This window comes from Clytia hemisphaerica, unplaced genomic scaffold (assembly GCF_902728285.1).
Source record: "Clytia hemisphaerica strain Z4C2 unplaced genomic scaffold, Clytia hemisphaerica genome assembly, whole genome shotgun sequence".
NCBI classification, from domain to species: Eukaryota; Metazoa; Cnidaria; class Hydrozoa; order Leptothecata; family Clytiidae; genus Clytia; species Clytia hemisphaerica.
The window spans coordinates 304,803-323,418 of NW_027103936.1; the positions used below are offsets into that span (position 1 = coordinate 304,803).

The window sequence follows — 18,616 nt, forward strand, 5'->3', positions numbered from 1 at the left end:
AGATGGAAGAAGCCAAAGTGATGTTTGCAGACACTACTAATCTAAAGAGCATCGTGTGTGTTATATTTGCGAGAAGCTTCATCGGAAAACAAGACGGGCTTCATGGTTGATAAATGGATCTCTGCATAAAAAAACAAAACATTGACAACGATTTGTCAGAAGATCTCAAAAGAGAAAATATTAACAAATTTATTCGCGCTGTGATACTTACGGTAGTACTCCCAGGTGCCGAATAAACGTCCCCCCCCCCCCGCTTGTCAATTTTTCGATTTTTTTTCAACCCCCCCCCTCCCGTTTATTAATTTTTGAAAAAATTCCCAGCTACCAAAAGGAAAGTTGTTTTACTCTAAAAAACCTAATTTATTTGGCACCTGAGAGTATTCGCCATGCTTCACACTTCACGTGCGTTATCATGAATACGAAAATTCAAGAAAGTAGTCCGGGCGGGAGGTGAATATCTTCCGCCGCGCCCCACCACCCCCACAGATGGTAAAAATAAAAAATCTCTTCTTTGCTTTTCAATGCATGAAAGTCATAAGACAAGCCGATTTTATTTTGAAAAAAAAACTTTCGGTTTCTTCATCTACGATTCTTGCAGGTTTTGGCAGGTTCCTTTTTCTTATTCATGTCTTTGAATATGTTTGTTGATTTTTAAAAAAAATTTCCATTTTATATTGCTATGTTTTAGGTAGTTCACATTACAGTAGTTCCAGTTTGCAGAGTGTGGCGTTTGCTCGAGTAGTCGAGATCGCGAGTGCACAACTTGGCAAAATTTGAGATTTTCCAGGTGCATGTTCAGACAGTTTTTTAACCTCAAGTGCAGAATTCAGCTATTTTTCCCTCAAGTGCAGCTAATTTTAGCAATTATTTGCCGTTTTGGGTGAAGTTCTGTGCACCTTTTTCGGAAAAAAATTTTAATCAGGTGCGTCTTCCAGAGCCGTTCGTAAAAAATTGTTTGGTTCCCGTCACCCGACAGTGTAGACCTAAAGCTCTAAAAAAGCAACTAATAACATGAAAACCAGAATATGATTCTTCAATGGGAATCAAAACTATAAAGTGTATTTACAAACATCAATTTGTCAGATCTAACAAAATTAATAACCGCACTGTCATCATTGACAATAAAACAAACGATTTTCTGTCAAGAGCCTTGTAAACATTCCAACAACTTCCATCGAAATGATCTATCACAGCTCAGTCTACCATTTTTAGCGCGGTCCAAGGATTGAGCCGAGAACGCTCCGCGAACTCCTGCGCGGGTGAAAACTTCAATCTGTCAATCATTTTCTCAAGCGAAGAGTACGCGAAGCGATTCTAGCTTTACGATAGTGCCACGGGACATCAATGGATAGTATTACATAGTATTCAATCATCATTATCCCTTTATTTTCATTCCTAGAACTTTTGCAAAAAAAAGGAAAAATAGAAAAGTTGTATTTTTTACTGCTCTATTCACATACTGAATTTGAAAGATCTTCTATGTGGCGTTTTTTTGCAAACTTCAAAAACTGATTTTTGTCCCGCCTTTGCGGGACTTTGGCTTAAGTGCTTGAGTGCAGCATAGGGTACAAAGTCCAAACATGCGTTTCCCGTAATTTTTGTATGAAGAGTTAGGTCTATACTGCCCGACCGACCGTGATTTCTACTGAAAAATTAGAGTCGGAGAGTCGGAAACCATTTTTCCTGAGAGCTGAAACTTCACCATCACCCTCCTTGTTTTCTTTTTTGAGAGAAAGAGCAAACTCTAATCTCGTCCAAAAAAAACAATTCAAAACCCCTTAATAGACCTTTTCGCCTTTCCGTCCGCCATCTTGAATTGTATGCAAAAATACAGGAACGAAAATGCTGTGGTTGGATTTAGTTGAAATGTATGCAAAACATATGCAAGTTTACACAAAGATTAAAAAGACAACAAAGCATCTTATAAATAAATATTATAATCATTAGAACAATAAAAGATGGAATTTCTTAATCCAAAAGGAAATATTTACAGAACAACAAAAGCCTTTTAGGAATTTGTTCTTAAAGACATTGCATATTCTGTTTTCATGCCATTAAAAAATTCCACGAAGACGGAGTACACACATCAAACTTTCAAAACACGCAAACTGAAAGCAGTAATTATGACGTCACACTTTATCAATGTTTTGATTTGATCATTTGGCGGCTCTATTCCCAGGAGAATAATTTGCCGTCAGCCAAATAAGGATTGTTTTTTACTTTCGCGGGTGATTTTTCAGTTTGAGATTCTGTCTAATGTTATGGTCTTTTGAAGTGCTTGTTCTAAGAGATGAGTGAATATAATTGTTTTTAGTTTTCAAGAGAAGCAAATTTAATCTTTTTTCTACAAGATTACACTTTAATATAATGCAAATTATGCATACAAGTTTTTATTTAATACTTTCTTTTTGCATATGTTTTGCATACTTTCTAAGGGAATTTCACCACGGCAATTCGGCCACCATAATTTTTGCATACAATTCAATATGGCGGATGGAAAGGCGAAAAGGTCTATTAGGGTGCGCACTCGTCGGGATTTTTTGCGTGGAACGAGGAAGAATTTACAAAAATGAACTTCAAGGCATTAGTACTTACCTATAAATCATCCAAATGTGTTCATTCTTTTTTTTAAATCAATCAGGAATTATCAGGGAAACAAGTAAAAAAAACTGCATCAAGGTATCTATTTTCTTTCCAAAGATATTCATGTTTTTCGACGCCAAACGGAAAATTCTCGACCCACATTGAAACAAATGACTGTCGCTATTGAGCTGGTTCATCTTTTCAATCACGGTTTTTTTAGTAAACCCAGGGTAAGATTAGGCTACAATCTATCACAACCTGCTTTATTTGAAAATCTACAGGCCGTCTGGAATTTCGAAAAATAAGAATAAATTGCGATTTTTTAACAAGATTGCAGATTTTTTATTTAAGCACCATACACCATCTGAAAGCTGAGGATTTCAGCTTTCTAGTGGTGAAATTTGTTTTTAGCTATCATTTCCAGCTCATTAGCGATAAGCTAAAGTTTAACAGTCATCAGGCCGATTTTCAGACCACACCGGCAAAACTCCCCACACCCCGCCACACAGAAGACTAGATTTCATCCGCCATTTTTGGCGCGATTTTGGTGCTTCCGAAAATTATTTCTTGCTGGCGTGGTGTAAGGAGGCGATTCTTTGAAAAGGTGATTTTTTTGTGTTTTGAAAATGGAATAACTTTGGGAATACTTAACCAATTTTAATAAATGACCCCTCATTTTTCTCACAAAGGTAAGGACTTTCAAATGAAATTAGTTTGGTTTTTTAAAATTGAGGGGAAAATTTTGTCCTGTCCACCCTACCTTAATTCCCGATTTTTCCCAATTTTCCCGATTTTCAAGTCCGATTTTTCATTGCGGACCATATGGAAGCATCAAAACAAAAAAGCGGAGCTTTTGTGAAGCGAAAAAGAGGCTTAGGGCGATCAAACGTTTGTTTACCACCCTTTTCCAAGGAAAATTCCGCCCTCTTGGACTGTTTCGTTCAAACAGAAAATATTTTTCGCCCGACTGACCGACCGACCAACCCACTTTTTGATGGTTGGAATGACGGGAACTAAGGGATTTTTTACGAACGGCCCAGTGTGGAACTTGGTATTTCCGAATTTTTCCTCATGTAGCTTTGCCATACTCTGCAAACTGGATTACAGCCAGGTCAGGCCAAACCAATTCTTTGCTTTGTTTAAATGTAAAGTTTTAAAACTTGCAAGTGAATAATAAACCTCTAATTATGTGCTTGAAAAGAGAAAAAAATCCGTAGTGGAACACACGCGAATGTCTGGAACGAAGAAGGCCAAATTAGTGGGAAAACGATGGAGCATTTGACGTCATTTTGAATGAAAACAAAAAAATTAGAAAGGGCGTGCTATCAGTGAAAGTAATCGTGACATGTTATGACAGAAAGTATGATTGATAAACTTGGTGGAGTTATCAAAACATAATTTGTCATTTGATTTGAGTTTAATGAACCGCGTATTAAAAAATACACGATTTCTCTTTTGCACTGAGTAGACTTTTAAATCCAAATATGAAAAAAATCCGTAGTGGAACACGCGCGAGTGTCCGGAACGAATAAGACCAAATTAGTGCCAAAACAATGGAGCGTTTGACGTCACTCGCGCGACAAGTTACACTTTCGCTATTTGTTATAATCCCATTGGGCGATAGGCGGTTGGGCGGCAGGGGTTCTCTAATTCTCCATTCGGCGTCCGGTCATTCTGAATAAAACAAAAAGTTAAAAAGGGCGCGCTATCAGTGAAAGTTATCGTGACATGTTATGACAGAAAGTATGATTGATAAACTTGGTGGAGTTATCAAAACAAATTTATTGTCAAAGAGATTTTAACAGTAAGTGAAAATACAGGCCAGATATCAACAAGCCCCATGTTAGTGCGGTCTAATTGTTTAAAAATTGTGCACAAAGGCGTACAAGCATGAGACTTTGCACAATTGTAGTTTTAGGAGTCAAAAATGGATTTAAATCTCACACCCAAAAAATTGGCACCTGTTTGTGTATTTTACAGACCAGAACAGGTTCCCAGGCTAAATTGAATTTCTTTTTCTCCAAAGTATGTCCTGTTACATACCGTTGGAAAGCATTTTTCATGCTCGTTTAGAAAAACATTACAACCCATATCTGAAAAAGAAGCCAAAGAAAGTTATTGAGGAAGGCTTTTTGAAAAATTAAGAAAAATGACGTAATTGCTGACGTCAGCAAAAATTAAAGGACCACCCAAAGACGTTAATTTTTGTGAAATTCAATAATGCACCTCTCGGGTACTAGATACGGTTAATTAGATCAGATGCAAACTTATTTTACAATAACTTTTCGAGTATGGTTAGGGTGGGAAATTTTGCCCTTAGAAGTGCTTATCATGGGCATGCCCGATGCAACCCATTTAGCTTAAAAGGCTTTCGAAGGGTCATAAAAACGCGATATTCAAGTAGTTTTGAGGTAGTATATAAATTCCAAAAATGCCAAGAATGCCAGATTCACCACATCTTTTTTATTTGGCATTTATGGTACTCAAATTTGCCACACTTGCCAAATTTTTGTCAATCAAATGCAAAATAATTGGCAACCAGGGCAAAAATGGCATATTTTGAAGTCAATCAAATTGGCTGTATAATTGGCGTAATTGACGTTGTAGAATTAAGTCCCTGCAGATAGGTTTCTTCAATTCGAAGATAAAGATGAAAATTTTAAGCTTGAAGATATTGTGATATGTTATCAGGTTTCCCGACGCTAAGATTATGTATACTGTGATTTTGTTTAAAGTGAACAACCCTTTCTAATTTTGTCAACCATCTTTAAAGAAAAGAATAATATAGGAAGGTCAGAATTACTCATGGTACTATGTTTCTTATGCCTACAATGTGGAAAGTGTGGACACAAGTTTTTAGACTTTTCAAAAATTCCCCAAAATGCTAATAAAAGCAGCTTTTTCATACTTAGGAAATTCCCCAAATGAATACAATTTCTATTACTTTTGCAAGCAGGGGGTTATTTGGCAGATAATTTCAACAAGTTTGTTAGGAATCCTTGTGACTTCAGTCCTAAAGGCTTTTGGATCTCCAAATGACTGAAAATAGTTAAACCTTGGCCACACAGGTGCACCAGATAACTCAAAGAGGAGTTTATAATAGTCGTTTGGGAGAACGCGATGGTCTTTTGAATATAACTAGTTACTCCAGCAGAATTTTTTTAAAGATTAACGTTATCTCATTGATCTGTCTATTACAACACAACTGTTACCTAGGGACAAGATAATTTATCTATGTTTGTACTGGCTGAGGGAAAGTAATGTATGTAACCTGGACTAATTTGTTATTCAGAGTCTGTCGAGCATTCTCCTAAACGACTACGAACCTTTTCAAATATGGTTTGAATTAGTCTTCCCAAAAAAGTTGAAGAGGGAAACTTGTTGAATCTTCAATCTCAGACCAAAGAAGGCCTGGAGGCTCAAGAGACTTTGCAAACAATTATTTCCTTCAATGTTGAGTGGATTCAGCTTCTGGACTTGTCATGCATTATGATAATCTCTTTTATCTAATGAAATAATATTGCTATTGGCTCTGGGTTCTGGTTGAAAGTTTTTAAATTAGAACTTTTCCTAAAAAATAAAAATTAAAAGTCTAACTTTGAAAAGTATCTACCCTTTCCCCTATCATCATCACTGGTAAAATATAGCCTGGAGATCCAGGCTATGATTTATTCTTTTATATACTGATGAAAAAATGAATAATATGGTTTGGGGTGAGAGTTTGAAATTTCCAAATCCTAACATGACGGTTTAAAACACAACCAAACAAATTTTGTCATTCTTTCACTGGTCACACTCTCTTAGAAATAAACACAAGCTCCAAATGTTGGTTTCAATTTTAGTAAGTGAGGACAGCACTAAGTTCAAATTTCCCACTGTACATGTTTTGAGGCAGCAATCTGCCTCATAGCTCAAACCTGTCCTGTATATCAGATTATAAAAATACAGGACGGCTCTCCTGTCTAGGCTTTTTTCATAGATTTTTGAAAAATCTACAACCTTTTGGCTATGATTGTTACAGCCAAAGAAGTTTTTAATATATCTGATTCCCATCATCAAATCATTCCTATCTCTAAAGAAGGGAGGCCGAATTGGACAAGATTGTCAGCATCACATCCAGACCAACTTACGCTTTTTGAGTCATGTAGTTTTTTTCTGCTCAAGTATTTGTTAGATTCAAACTGTTATTACATCTCACCCCGTAAAATGGCTTTATCATTATCTCTTCATAACAACAAGGAGTTTTATTTTAATTTTAAAAACAATTTATTTAGAGTCTTTTCTAGTAATAATTATAAGCCTAATTTATGAACATGTAAAATCTGAAGATATTACTTTTTGAATTTGTCTGACTTTCTATAATTTAAAAGCCAAAGTGTAAACCAAAAATTCAAAATAACGCAGAATAACGTGCACATATTTTCTTATTACAGATTTAACTGTAATTCAATCCTGACAGAATCCTATCAATTTCTCCTTTTCTTTAGATACAATGGCTTCAGAAATATGAAAAAGAAGAAGAATTAATAAAATAACATTCAATTCTAAAATTTGACAAAAATATTAAAAAAGGTAAGTCCCGACTTGTACATCAACTCCTTCGTGCTAATTTGTTATAAAGAACATTTATTTTTCTGAAGTAGTAAATAATCCAGATCACGTAATTTTATTACAGAGTGATTCATGAAAAAACGATATTTCCAGAAATATAAACCCAAATCTACTAGGGTAAAACTCTTGAAGATTTCATGGCCATACGATATACAGAAAAAAGTCAGGTCAAAAATTCTAGGGGTGCGGTTTTTCTAATCACCCTACTTTTGCTTTGGTCAGTCTTGTTCATTTAAAAATCACTTTGCTTTTTTTATTTCAGTATGGATCAACAAGCAGGATTGTTCAAAGATGATATTCTCAGAGGTGTCTCTCTGTCTGTTAAAAACGTAAATATACTTCTTCTTCTTTTCACCTTGACTCATATTGAGTTACATTCTTCCATGAGGTCGTTTCAGGTCATTATTTGTTTACTTTGATGGGTCTCGACTTCATCATATTATTTCCAACAAGCCTGTTAGCCTCTTTGTGAATCTTCATTTCAGATATTTATTGTGATTTGTTTTCTCCCTTTGTTTTGTTGGTTTTGTTCTCTATATTTCCATTTTGAATAGTTGAAGAGTTCATACTTCTAAACTATATTGCGTTTTGGCGTTCCTCTTTTCATCTCAGAACCATTATTTATTTATAATTTCTAAATCACAGAGTGACCTTCTAGTCTGGTCAAATCAAAACGACATAATTCTTTAAATTGACTGTGAGACTTCAGATAATTGCTTACATACGTACTGTAAGTTTGTCTAATCTTGGCTACTCTTTCCTAGTTTTTCGTCACTCATTAAGAAAAAAAAGGAAAGATAGGGTCACTTAATACGACTAGATTCTATTAGTTAACTGCTAAAGGCAAGAAATCTATAATTTTCAATCCATGATTCGGTCCTGTACCGCACCTGATCTCAGACTTAGGTCTTCAGTTTATCTCTTCCTTTTCTGTCTTGTTCTTTTGTCATTTATTCTCTGTTATACTATTGTTATTTTTTAGTCCTGTTTTTTTTTTCCACAGTGTAGTTTTGGTGTTTTGAATTACAGATTATCACAGATTATCATTGCGTTAGTCGCTAGTTTTCTTCAGTGCATCTGACTTCATTATACTTCCTATCTTCTGTTTTATAAAGAAGAATAAAGGAACAAATGATTTAAAGCCAACTTGTGCATGACCGCTCCCCATCGTACAACATCTTATAGTAATTGTAATATTAGAATTCTATCCAGATGACTAATCAATTTTATTGTTACAAACACAATTTTCCATTAATATTTTCTTAGCTTCAACATCAAAATGCAGATTCCATAGCTATCCATCCAAAGAAAGTGTTTGAAATCACCAAGCACAATCCTCACTTTCGAAACCTATTAAACTATTTAGATATGGCTTTTTCATTTGGGTAAGTTAAATCAATTTGTTTTTTTCATTTTATGGCTACTGTATTTTGAAAATGATGGTCCCTAAATTTTCGCTGGAAAATACTGAGCCCTTTGATTACCTACTACTAAAACAGTACAACACACTACAAAATCGCCTCAAAAGTGTCAAATGTATTTTGACTTGTGACAAAAAACCCTTTGAAGTTACAAAACTACAGAAAATACACAATCCCTTCCATGGGATTCCGTCTTTTTCAAACTCCCTGTGGAATGTTTTGACCTCCTTCTGGCCTCTGGGACTGGGGTTCGAAATATGCAAATTTAAAAGTAGAACTTGTTTACTTACTAGACTGAAAGATTCAAAGAAAGGTTACTGGCCATTGGTCAAGAAGGTTGTCCATAGCTCAGTGCTGGAAATCATTGAAAAGCACCCTGTAGTCTCTACGGAACTTCATAAAGGTTAGTATTCATTAGTTTTTCTTCAACAATTTTTTTAATGGGGATTCGTAAAGAGAATATTTCTAGCGTTTAAAGTGGTCTGGCTGAAATTAATTGTGTTTAGAAGGTTCAACAATAAATATTAGCAGGAATTTCTCTTCTAACTTGGTGGTTTTGCAAAACCATCCTAGTGTTGTAAAACCTACAATTAAAAATTTTAACGGAATAGCTTCTTTCTTGTTCACTAGGTTATATTTGGTTATATTTGACGTTTGTGGAAAATTCAATGGATAGTTATTTACGAATGATTCTGGTTGAGAAGAAACAAGTCAAAAATTTTTACAAAAATTTCTCTATACTAAGAGACGAAGAGGTAAGACTTTTTTGTATTATCGTGTCTTGTTTCCCAGTGTTAAAAGTTTTTTTGTCTCAAATGGATTTCAGTTTCAGCGAAGTATAAGATGCTTTTCCGTCTCAAAATTCTGCATAATTCACCAAGGTTTCAAGATTGTGCACCAATTTCCCGTCTCAGACATAAAACCTTTGTAATAATGCGATGCCGGCCCACGTCTAGGTCGACACCACACTATTAACGGGTGGAGGACTAGTCCAGACATCAAACAGAGAAGGGGAGACTGTACGTATTTCTGTACTGGCTATATCTTACAATTACATAAAAGTCTTACCTTATACACACGCCACAGAAACCCACCACTCCATTTCAGGTCCGAAACTAGACTCCCAGATCAGGCGATCTGAGCAGAGTAAAACACTTTCAAGTTCATTCAACCGTAACGAGGGCGTTACGGGCGTGGAAGGTGGTTTCTGGGGCGTAGTACAGAGGCTATAGAATCGCCTCTGTACACCCCTCCCCGCCCTGTTAAACAGGTTGGGAGCGGTTTCCCCTACTACAATTCAAATAAATACTGGGATGACCAGGGCGTTTCCGACTGAACCAGTACAATAGCAAATCCTATAATAATCCTAAAAATACTATGAAAATAAACATTAAATAATCTAAACTCTAATGATAAATACTATTCCTATAATCCACAAAATATAAGGTTAACTGTTTAAATAATAATTTTTTCAAGAACATATTTATCTTATGACCTAAGTAATATGAGGTATAATAAGGGAGGAGGGTGGACATTTCCCAATCAACATAACATGAACCATATCATTTCTACTCTACGGGGTCTAAATGACCCCAGAATAGTGTCTCTCTTTGTGCCAAGGCTAGGATAGAAATTGTCTGTTGTCTGTGGTGATGGTTGATTGGAAGGGAGGGTGGAAACCATGGTAGCAACTGTTGTTTTCTCGTGGGAAAGTTCTTCGTTTTTGTTTTCAAAATAGTTCATTTTGTTGTGTTGTTCGGTATTATTTTTGAATGTTGCTTGGCGGTATCTGATTGGTAGGTTCTTTTCAACCAATCGTGGTGACTGCACAGAGACTGTCCCGCGGGAAACTTATTCATTGTTACTGAAAAACATATCATTGTTGTTGTGTTGTTCGGCATTACTTGTAATGGGTACTTGGTGGTATTTGATTGGTAGATTGCTTTCAACCAATCGTTGTGGCTGTACGGAGAGTATAGTTTCTTTTAGCAGTTATATTCTTTCATTATTTCTTGGATACCCGTGAAGATGGATCGACGTGTGCACACTACTTTTAATTCCAATTAACGGGCGTTGGAACGCCGTGTGGTCATGTACCACATTGTAATTTACAAACATAGCCATATGCCCGGGTGTTTGCATACCAAAGAATTTGAAGATCGGAATGGGTCCGTCTTGGCCACCAGGTGTTGTGGCCGAGTTTGGCGCGGCTGCGAAGATATCGTCTGCTGCTATTGTGTTCCGGTAAGTGGTTTCTTTTCCTCTCTCTTCTTTCAGGGGTTTCGTCCATCGTCGGTCCTTCTGGGTTGGTTTAAGGTTTAGTCTTCGTTTTGGTATTTCTGTTTCCCAGCCTGGCATCCAACTCCATTTCCACACTATTTCAATTACTTTCACGGCCCTCCTCCTTTTTACCTATATTAATAGACTTCCCTCCCCCCTCTAGGTGAGATTTAGTCGCGGCTGATAGAAAAAGTACGTGTCTCATGGCTATCGCCTTCCTATGAATTTCCAGTCAGGCTTTATTCTATTTCTGTAGAACCTATCTTATTATTATTTTTTTTTTCAGGCGCACCAATTTTTAAATCGATGATATGAGTTTCACACTTGGAATTTTCACTTCAAGGTAAGATTTTCGATGTTTGGAGGCACACAAAAACTTCCCACAAAATAGGTCTCTCTCCGTTACTGCCTACGTATATAAAATAATTCAAAATGCCGTTATATAAAAAAATCTATTACCTAGTGCCTGTGTTCCTGTCCCGATTATACCCTCGTTTCGTATTAGACGCGTAGGAAAAAAAAATCGAATTTTAAGTCTCAAAAATATTTCTAGCACTAGTGCAAAATTTCCCAATTCCAATAAAAATTTCTCTTTGGGATAAGAACACACGGCGCGTGAAGGCTGAGGGTGCGTGTCCGTATTACGACTATCTAACGCAAAATTAAAAAACTCAAAAAAATTCAAATTGGATTAAAGAAATAGCTATACTTACATCTCTGTGTCCCTTCTGTAGCTCCACCTTTGTGCTTCAAAAACTGCAAGTAATCGTAATTATTATTATATCTATAGGCCATGACTGCTCTGTATTTACTTATGTTGTTTTTCTTTTATTGTTCAGGTAACCGACGGAACGAAGGCAACGACTAATGTCCATTTTCGAGTGTGGTGCAGTCATATAAATCGCCTAATTCTCTGGGCCCTAACCTCGCTGCAGATCCCAACGTGAACAGCATCATAACAACTAAAACCGTGATGATAGAGTTAGAAATTGAAAAGTTCGAATGGTTCTCGTTCTCTGGTTCCTTAACGACGATCATGTTCAGGCTTTCTTTTCGAGTTCTTTTATTTTCTCCTTCTTTCTTTTCCTTAGCTTTGGCCTTATTAGCTTTCTTTTGTTTTGTTCTGCGATTGAAGTCTACAATGAGGTTTGGGTCTAAAATATTTTCACTAGGCTCCCAAGTAGCCTGCGACAAGGGATATCCTTGCCACTTCACAAGATAACTCGTGATTCCAGATCGTTTTCTGGATTTCAGAATTCTTTCCACCCTATAAACCAGGTCTTCCTGTTCGATTTCCACTGTCGGATCTGGGACGTGCGGCATAGAATCTAAGGGGATGCAATCTAACGGGACGTCACAAAATTCGTCCTCTCCTTCGACCTCATTGTCCGGTCTTTCCCTGGGGGTGTACTTCTTTATTCTGGAGGCATGGACATTTACTGGGACTCTCCTCCCCTCTATTCGAGTTTAAAATTGACAGGCGAAATTTGCTCAACAATACGATATGGTCCATGCCAACGGAATCTCAGTTTATTAGAAAGGCCCTGATAGAGTCCGGCACGTGTAGCCATACCAAGTCTCCTACAAGAAAAGGCGCGTCCACTGGTGTTTTTCTTTCTTCGTTCGCTTGCTGGGATCGTTGCATATTTTCTTTCGCGGTCTCTTGGGCCAAACGAAGGGAGGTTATCAGCTGTTCTTCTGTTCGGCTAACTCTCCCTCTAATTCAGTTGGTGGTATAAGTGCTACGTCTAGGGGCATTCTGGGGTCGCGGCCGTGGAGTAAGAAAAAGGGAGTTTCTCTGGTAGTGGAATGGGGGGTAACTCTATAAGCAAATAGGGCAGAGTTAATGTGGGTATCCCAGTCGTCCTGAAATGCGTCAGTGAACTGGGCGAGTGTACGTGCTAAAGTTCCATTATACCGCTCTACGAGTCCGTTTGTCGCTGGGTGATATGCTGTGGTATGAACCCTCTTAATTCGCAAAGCAGTGCTGAGTTCGGCAACGAGCCTTGCCAGGAAATTCTTTCCGCGATCCGAAAGAAGCTGCCTCGGGGCGCCAAACCTATAAACGATGCGTTCTAATATTATTTCCGCTATTAGAGGAGCTCTGGTGTGACTAGTCGCGACGGCCTCTGGCCACTTTGTATACGTTTCTGTGAATACTACTATATATCTGTTTTCCCTGACTGTGCGCTTGAAGGGACCCAAACATCGATGGCCCACGCCGACAGTGGTTCCGAACAGGGATGGTCATGAGTTGAAGGTTACTCTTCTTGGGATTCTTTTTTCTGTTGCAACCCTCACAGCTCAAGACCCAATTCTGAATTTCTTTATAGAATCCTTGCCAATAATATTTCGATCGGATTCGATCAAACGTTTTATTGACCCCAAAATGTGAGGTATCATGGGACCAAATCAGAACTTCCTCTTTCAGCTGAGAGGGGACTACAAGTTTTGATTTGTCCACCCTTGGGATACCCATTTTAAATAAGACCCCTTCCCCGCTGAGAAAGAATTGGTCGGAAAGTAATATAACACTCTTCGCCGACTTTTCATCCTCGGGGATCGTCTTACATTCTATATATCTAATGAGATCGGCCAGTTGTATGTCCTGTCTCTGCAACTGTGCGATCTCATTCTGAGATACCGTTGTAAGCATATTCAATGTGTGATACTCTCTTCTGCTGAGAGCATCTGCGTTTGCGTTAGTTTACCCGGGCGGTAAACTAATGATAATTCGAACTCTTGGAGAGTCATGATCCACCGCGCGACCCTATTGCTTGGGTTCGGTGATCTGACTAGTGCTACGATTGGCTGGTGGTCGGTGACCACCGTAAATTTTGATCCAAATACGAACGGACGATATTTCTTTAAAGCGAAGATTATGCCTAGGAACTCTTTTTCAGTTACGCTATATCTCGTTTCTGCACCTGTAAGTGCTCTCCCTTGAAACGAGATAGGTCTTTCGACACCATCTATCTCCTGAGATAGGGTTGCTCCCACTGCTGTGTCAGAGGCATCTGTATGGATGATAAAAGGAAGTGAAAAGTCAGGATGCGCTAGAACAGGGGTACTAGTCAACTTCTCCTTTAAGATTTTAAAACTTGTTTAGCTGCTTCATTCCATACGAAACGCACATTCGCACCAGTAAGGGCATGTAACGGCCGGGTTAAAGTCGAAAAGTTAACTAAAATTTTATAATATGTGGCTAGACCAACAAAACTCCTTACCTGCTTTGTTGAAGTAGGTGTTGGAAAATCGCGAATCGCTTTGACCTTATCAGGATCAGTCTCAATACCTTTGCGTGAGACTACGTGGCCTAAATATGTAATGGAGGTCTGGAAAAATTCACACTTGGTTGGTTTAATTTGGAGGTTCTTATGAGCTAGGACATTAAAAACAAGTTCAAGGTGGGTTAGGTGTTCATGGGCGGATTTCGATTTGACGACGATGTCGTCCAAGTAAATCTTCACAAACTCGGGTAGGGGTTGGCCAAAAGCTTTCATAATTCTTCTCTGAAAACCTGCAGGAGCGTGCACGAGACCAAAAGGGGTCGTTCTAAACTGAAACGACCCGACCGATATGGCAAATGAAAGCCGTGCACGCTCGTGAGTTTTTCTCCAAAGGGACTTGATGGTAACCCGATCTCATGTCAATTATCGTAAAAAACAGGGAACCGTTAAAATCGGCTAAATTGTCTTCGATCAATGGCAGGGGGTAGGCTCCGTTACTATCTGTTTGTTCAATTTTCTATAGTCCACGCAAAAGCGAAAGGTGCCCCTTTTTTGGGTAATAACTACTGGAGAACTGAAATCTGACCGGGAGGGTTCGATGACCCCGGTTCTCAAAAGGTTGTCAATGTGATCCTCGATCACTTGTTTCACTTTTGGTGAAGCCTTATACGCTCGCAACTGGATAGGAGATTTGTCCTTAAGTTTTATCTCAAACGGCTCTACATTGGCTGGTGTTAGGCTATCCGGGTCATGACAAAAAACTGACGAGTATTTAAATAAAAATCTTCGGAAATTATTTTTCATGTCCTCTGGGACATTAACATTCTTCACTTGATCTTCAACGTAATCTTCATGATTCACAGTTTTTGTTTTTTCGGTGTCATGGCCGGATTTGACTCAAAAGTTATTTTACTAATCTTAAGTTCCTGTTCGTCATCGTTTTTCGCATGTTTCGAGATCTCCAAACTGTTCAAATCGTAATTTATTATAGCGCCATATCGGCGTAAAAAATCATTCCCCAAAATTATGGGACAAGAGAGTCCTTTGACGATCAGAAATTCCATCTTTGTGGAATGATCTCCTGGCCCTAATCCTAATTCAAAAATCGCTTTTAGAGTTCGTGGTGACACTTTTGTCAGTCGCGAGACTCAAGTGTGTGGGGACGTCCGTAACAAATTTGTTTTCCTTGGGTAATGTCTTACCAAAGTCTTCACTAATACAGGAGGCTGTGGCTCCCGTGTCCACCAAAGCTGAGACAGAGGCTCCCCCGAAATTGACGTTTAGGTTCAGGACAGAAAGTTTTTCATTTGCAATGAATGGAATACTTATTCTAAGTTGGTTTTTGTTAAAGGACTGAATTCCTTGATCAGCCTCCAGCGGAGTTGTCTCGTCATTGGTCGTCAATGTTCGGAGTGAACCCCTTTCTCTCCTAGGTTCTGGACATTCCCTTGAAAAGTGGCCCAATTTATGGCACTTGTAGCACTCCACACTTCTCCCATTCGACTCTCCTCGCCTCTCATTCATTCTCCCACCGTTAGTTGGACCTTGTCCATTCCACTGACGGTCATGGCCGCCTCCTCTCCCATAACTTCTAAACTGCCGACCACTTGGTCGAAACTTGCTATGGCCGCTATTTCGTCGATCTTCAGCCCTGATCTGAGCCTCCGAAAGTTTTGTAACAATGTCTTTCAGCGTGTCCATCGTTACATCCGATCTCGCAGTAGCAGCATCTGAGGGCTTGTAAGCCGTCAGATAGCACCTTCTCGCGAGATCCTCTGCTTCCCTGGCCGTCTTCGGCGATCCACACACAACCATGTTCCTCATCTTTTCAGTCAGTCCTGATATGAAAAGATCCATGAGAAACGTGCCATCGTGTGAATCCCCGTTGGAGAACTGAGTCCAAAATCTGTCGGCGTAGTCCCCTACCGACTCTTTCTCTAACATCTTTATCCTTTCTAGGCTCGAAAGGGTAAAAACGGTTTTGAACTTTTCGAGGAAAAGCTTCAAAACGTTCTCCAAGCTTGTTTTATCCGTAGCCGGAAGGTCCTCGAGCCAACGCGCGGCCCTTCCCGCCACGTATACCGAGAGATATTCAAGGGACTCATTATCGTCCCATATCTGAGCCTTAGCTAGAAGCCTAAACCGTTTCACAAAAGCCACTGGGTCCTCGTTATCGTTTCCCGAAAAAATAGCAACGCTAAACTTAGGGGCCGCTGGCCGTTTACTTTTTGAAACATATTTTAACGCGTTAGTAAGGCTCCTAAGAACCTCATCGTTTGGGAGTTCAGGTGTAGCGTCTTCGCGGGGCGCAATCCCTTCAGTATTCGCCATTATATAGTGGTCCTCTTCTAAGCTGTTGGGGGAGCTGGACCGTTCAAAACCTAGCAAGGGAGAAAAGCTAAGATCGTCGTTCATGGGACGCTGTAACAAAACAGTTTCTTAATCTTTTTTATAAGATGCGTGGCAGGCACCCCTGTCTCACTTTTTTTATTACGAGGAAGCGGTTGCTTTTGTGAATCACTTTTGGCCCTAATCTCAACAACGTAAACCTACTATAATCGCTATCAACAACACACTATAAGTGGTACCTTGACGTCCTGGTTGTTCTTTTCCGTGTAGTCCCCGTGTCCGATTGACAGGCTGGTACCGATTCCACCAATCAGATTTTGTCAACACCAAAAAAACAACAACTAATAACTCCAGGTAAAAAAATTTCAAAAAAATTTCAACGAAATACACGTTTATTTTTTTATTAGAACACCTAAAATTTGGCTCAGTCTGGATGTGCTTATTTTTTTAGCAATTTTCAGCCTAAAATGTTCTTAAATGCGTTCTTAATTTTTCAGACTACTCTAAATCGACAATATGATACAAAATAAAGAGCACTTGAATTTGGCAAAATTTGGACAATATTTCACTCTCGACTTTTGAAGATCCACCCTTAAATTCGGTTAAAACTGCTTGAAAAGAGGAAAAAATTGTAGTTTCTTGTCATTTTTTTCCAAACTGAGGCTGGGCATGTTCTTAAGATGTTCTTAATTTTTCGATGAATTTCAGCCTATATGTTCTTATAAACTAGGTTCTAATAAAAAAAAAAACGTGTAACCAATAAAAAACAACGAAAATTTCAGTTGAATCCTATCCAGAAGAAATCTACTTCGCAAAGAAGGTCGATTCAGGTCATTCTACTCCACTAATTTCAAATACTCTTATTCAGCATTCACTTTAATTTTTGTTCACTCACAATCAATCATTCGCTTGTTGCACAAAAAACTTCATGGTTGGCCCAACAAACTCAGTAACTTTGCTTGTGTATCAACAAAAATTAAAGGGATCGCTGCGAAACAATCTCAACAATCTTCTGTTACTTTGTTTGGTCATGAGCTAATCTTGTTCAACTTTCATCAATTCTATTTTTAGCTTGTTTATCATACCAAACAGTGTTTCTATTTTCATGTACAGAACTGCGCATATTCTGTACAACTAATTTTCTCTGCAAATTTGCAATTCGATTTTCTCCGAAATTTCTCGAAACCTAAATACGTATATCTACTAAACCTCCATCATGATTCCTATATATCTCATTAAATTTCTATTATCCACCAACGTGACTGTTCCACGCTCGGGCGCTAAGCTATGGTCACACGTGGTCCAAAAAATCGCAATACTCTATTCATAACTCAAATAATCTTCTATATAACTCTGTAATTCATAACTCAATTCAATATTTCCAAATAACTCAATAATCCCCCACACTCGTCATAACTCTCATTGCCTCGAGACATCATTCTGAGCTTTAAACTTATATAGCGCGCGCTTCTCACATTCACTCAACTTTCTAGACTGCCCCACTGTCTGCTGAAAGAAAAAAATAATCGTTAATTTATATTTGTACATGTAACACCTAAATAACTCTCTCTACTCTCTCACACAACCATCTAACCTCCTATTCAATCAACATGTTATAGTTACACTGGAACGGGCAGTGTGTCCCTCGGGTAGTTCTCCTTATATACAAGACGCCCGTCATTGCCTCGACCTTGTTGGAGTAGTCTATAACCCGTGCGCCCATTAAAAGTGTTTTTTTCTTACTAATTTTTTTCAAAATCTTTGAGGATAAAAAAAGTCGGATGACACCGATATAGTGCGCTCCAGATACTATATCGCTACGTTATGTAGATACAGACCCAGAAGATCGATGAAACCAAACGAAAACCCCTTCCATTAGTGCTTAAGGAAGTCGGTTTTATTATTATTTTTTCTGTTTTATTAAGGAGCCGAAAAATTACGTCTTTCAAAAATAAAACCCTGTAAAAAAAATTTCTAATTAAGCTCCGGGATCTTTAATTACGTTGGGCGCCATTTGTAATAATGCGATGCCGGCCCACGTCTAGGTCGACACCACACTATTAACGGGTGGAGGACTAGTCCAGACATCAAACAGAGAAGGGGAGACTATACGTATTTCTGTACTGGCTATATCTTACATTT

General features: G+C 38.3%; 2 protein-coding genes across 2 annotated transcripts in view; one reads left to right on the forward strand and one right to left on the reverse strand.

The window, feature by feature from the left end:
- The window catches only part of LOC136809840 (thyrotropin receptor-like), a 133,425-nt gene that overhangs the window by 63,929 nt on the left and 50,880 nt on the right, over positions 1 to 18,616 (reverse strand). The window lies entirely within an intron of this gene.
- LOC136809843 (pleckstrin homology domain-containing family M member 2-like) lies at positions 7,066 to 9,488 on the forward strand. Its single transcript, XM_067066400.1, has 5 exons — positions 7,066 to 7,155; positions 7,457 to 7,523; positions 8,461 to 8,579; positions 8,909 to 9,018; positions 9,246 to 9,488. The coding sequence occupies exons 2-5, from the start codon at positions 7,458 to 7,460 to the stop codon at positions 9,455 to 9,457; spliced, it is 507 nt and encodes a 168-aa protein (XP_066922501.1). The 5' UTR covers positions 7,066 to 7,155; position 7,457; the 3' UTR covers positions 9,458 to 9,488.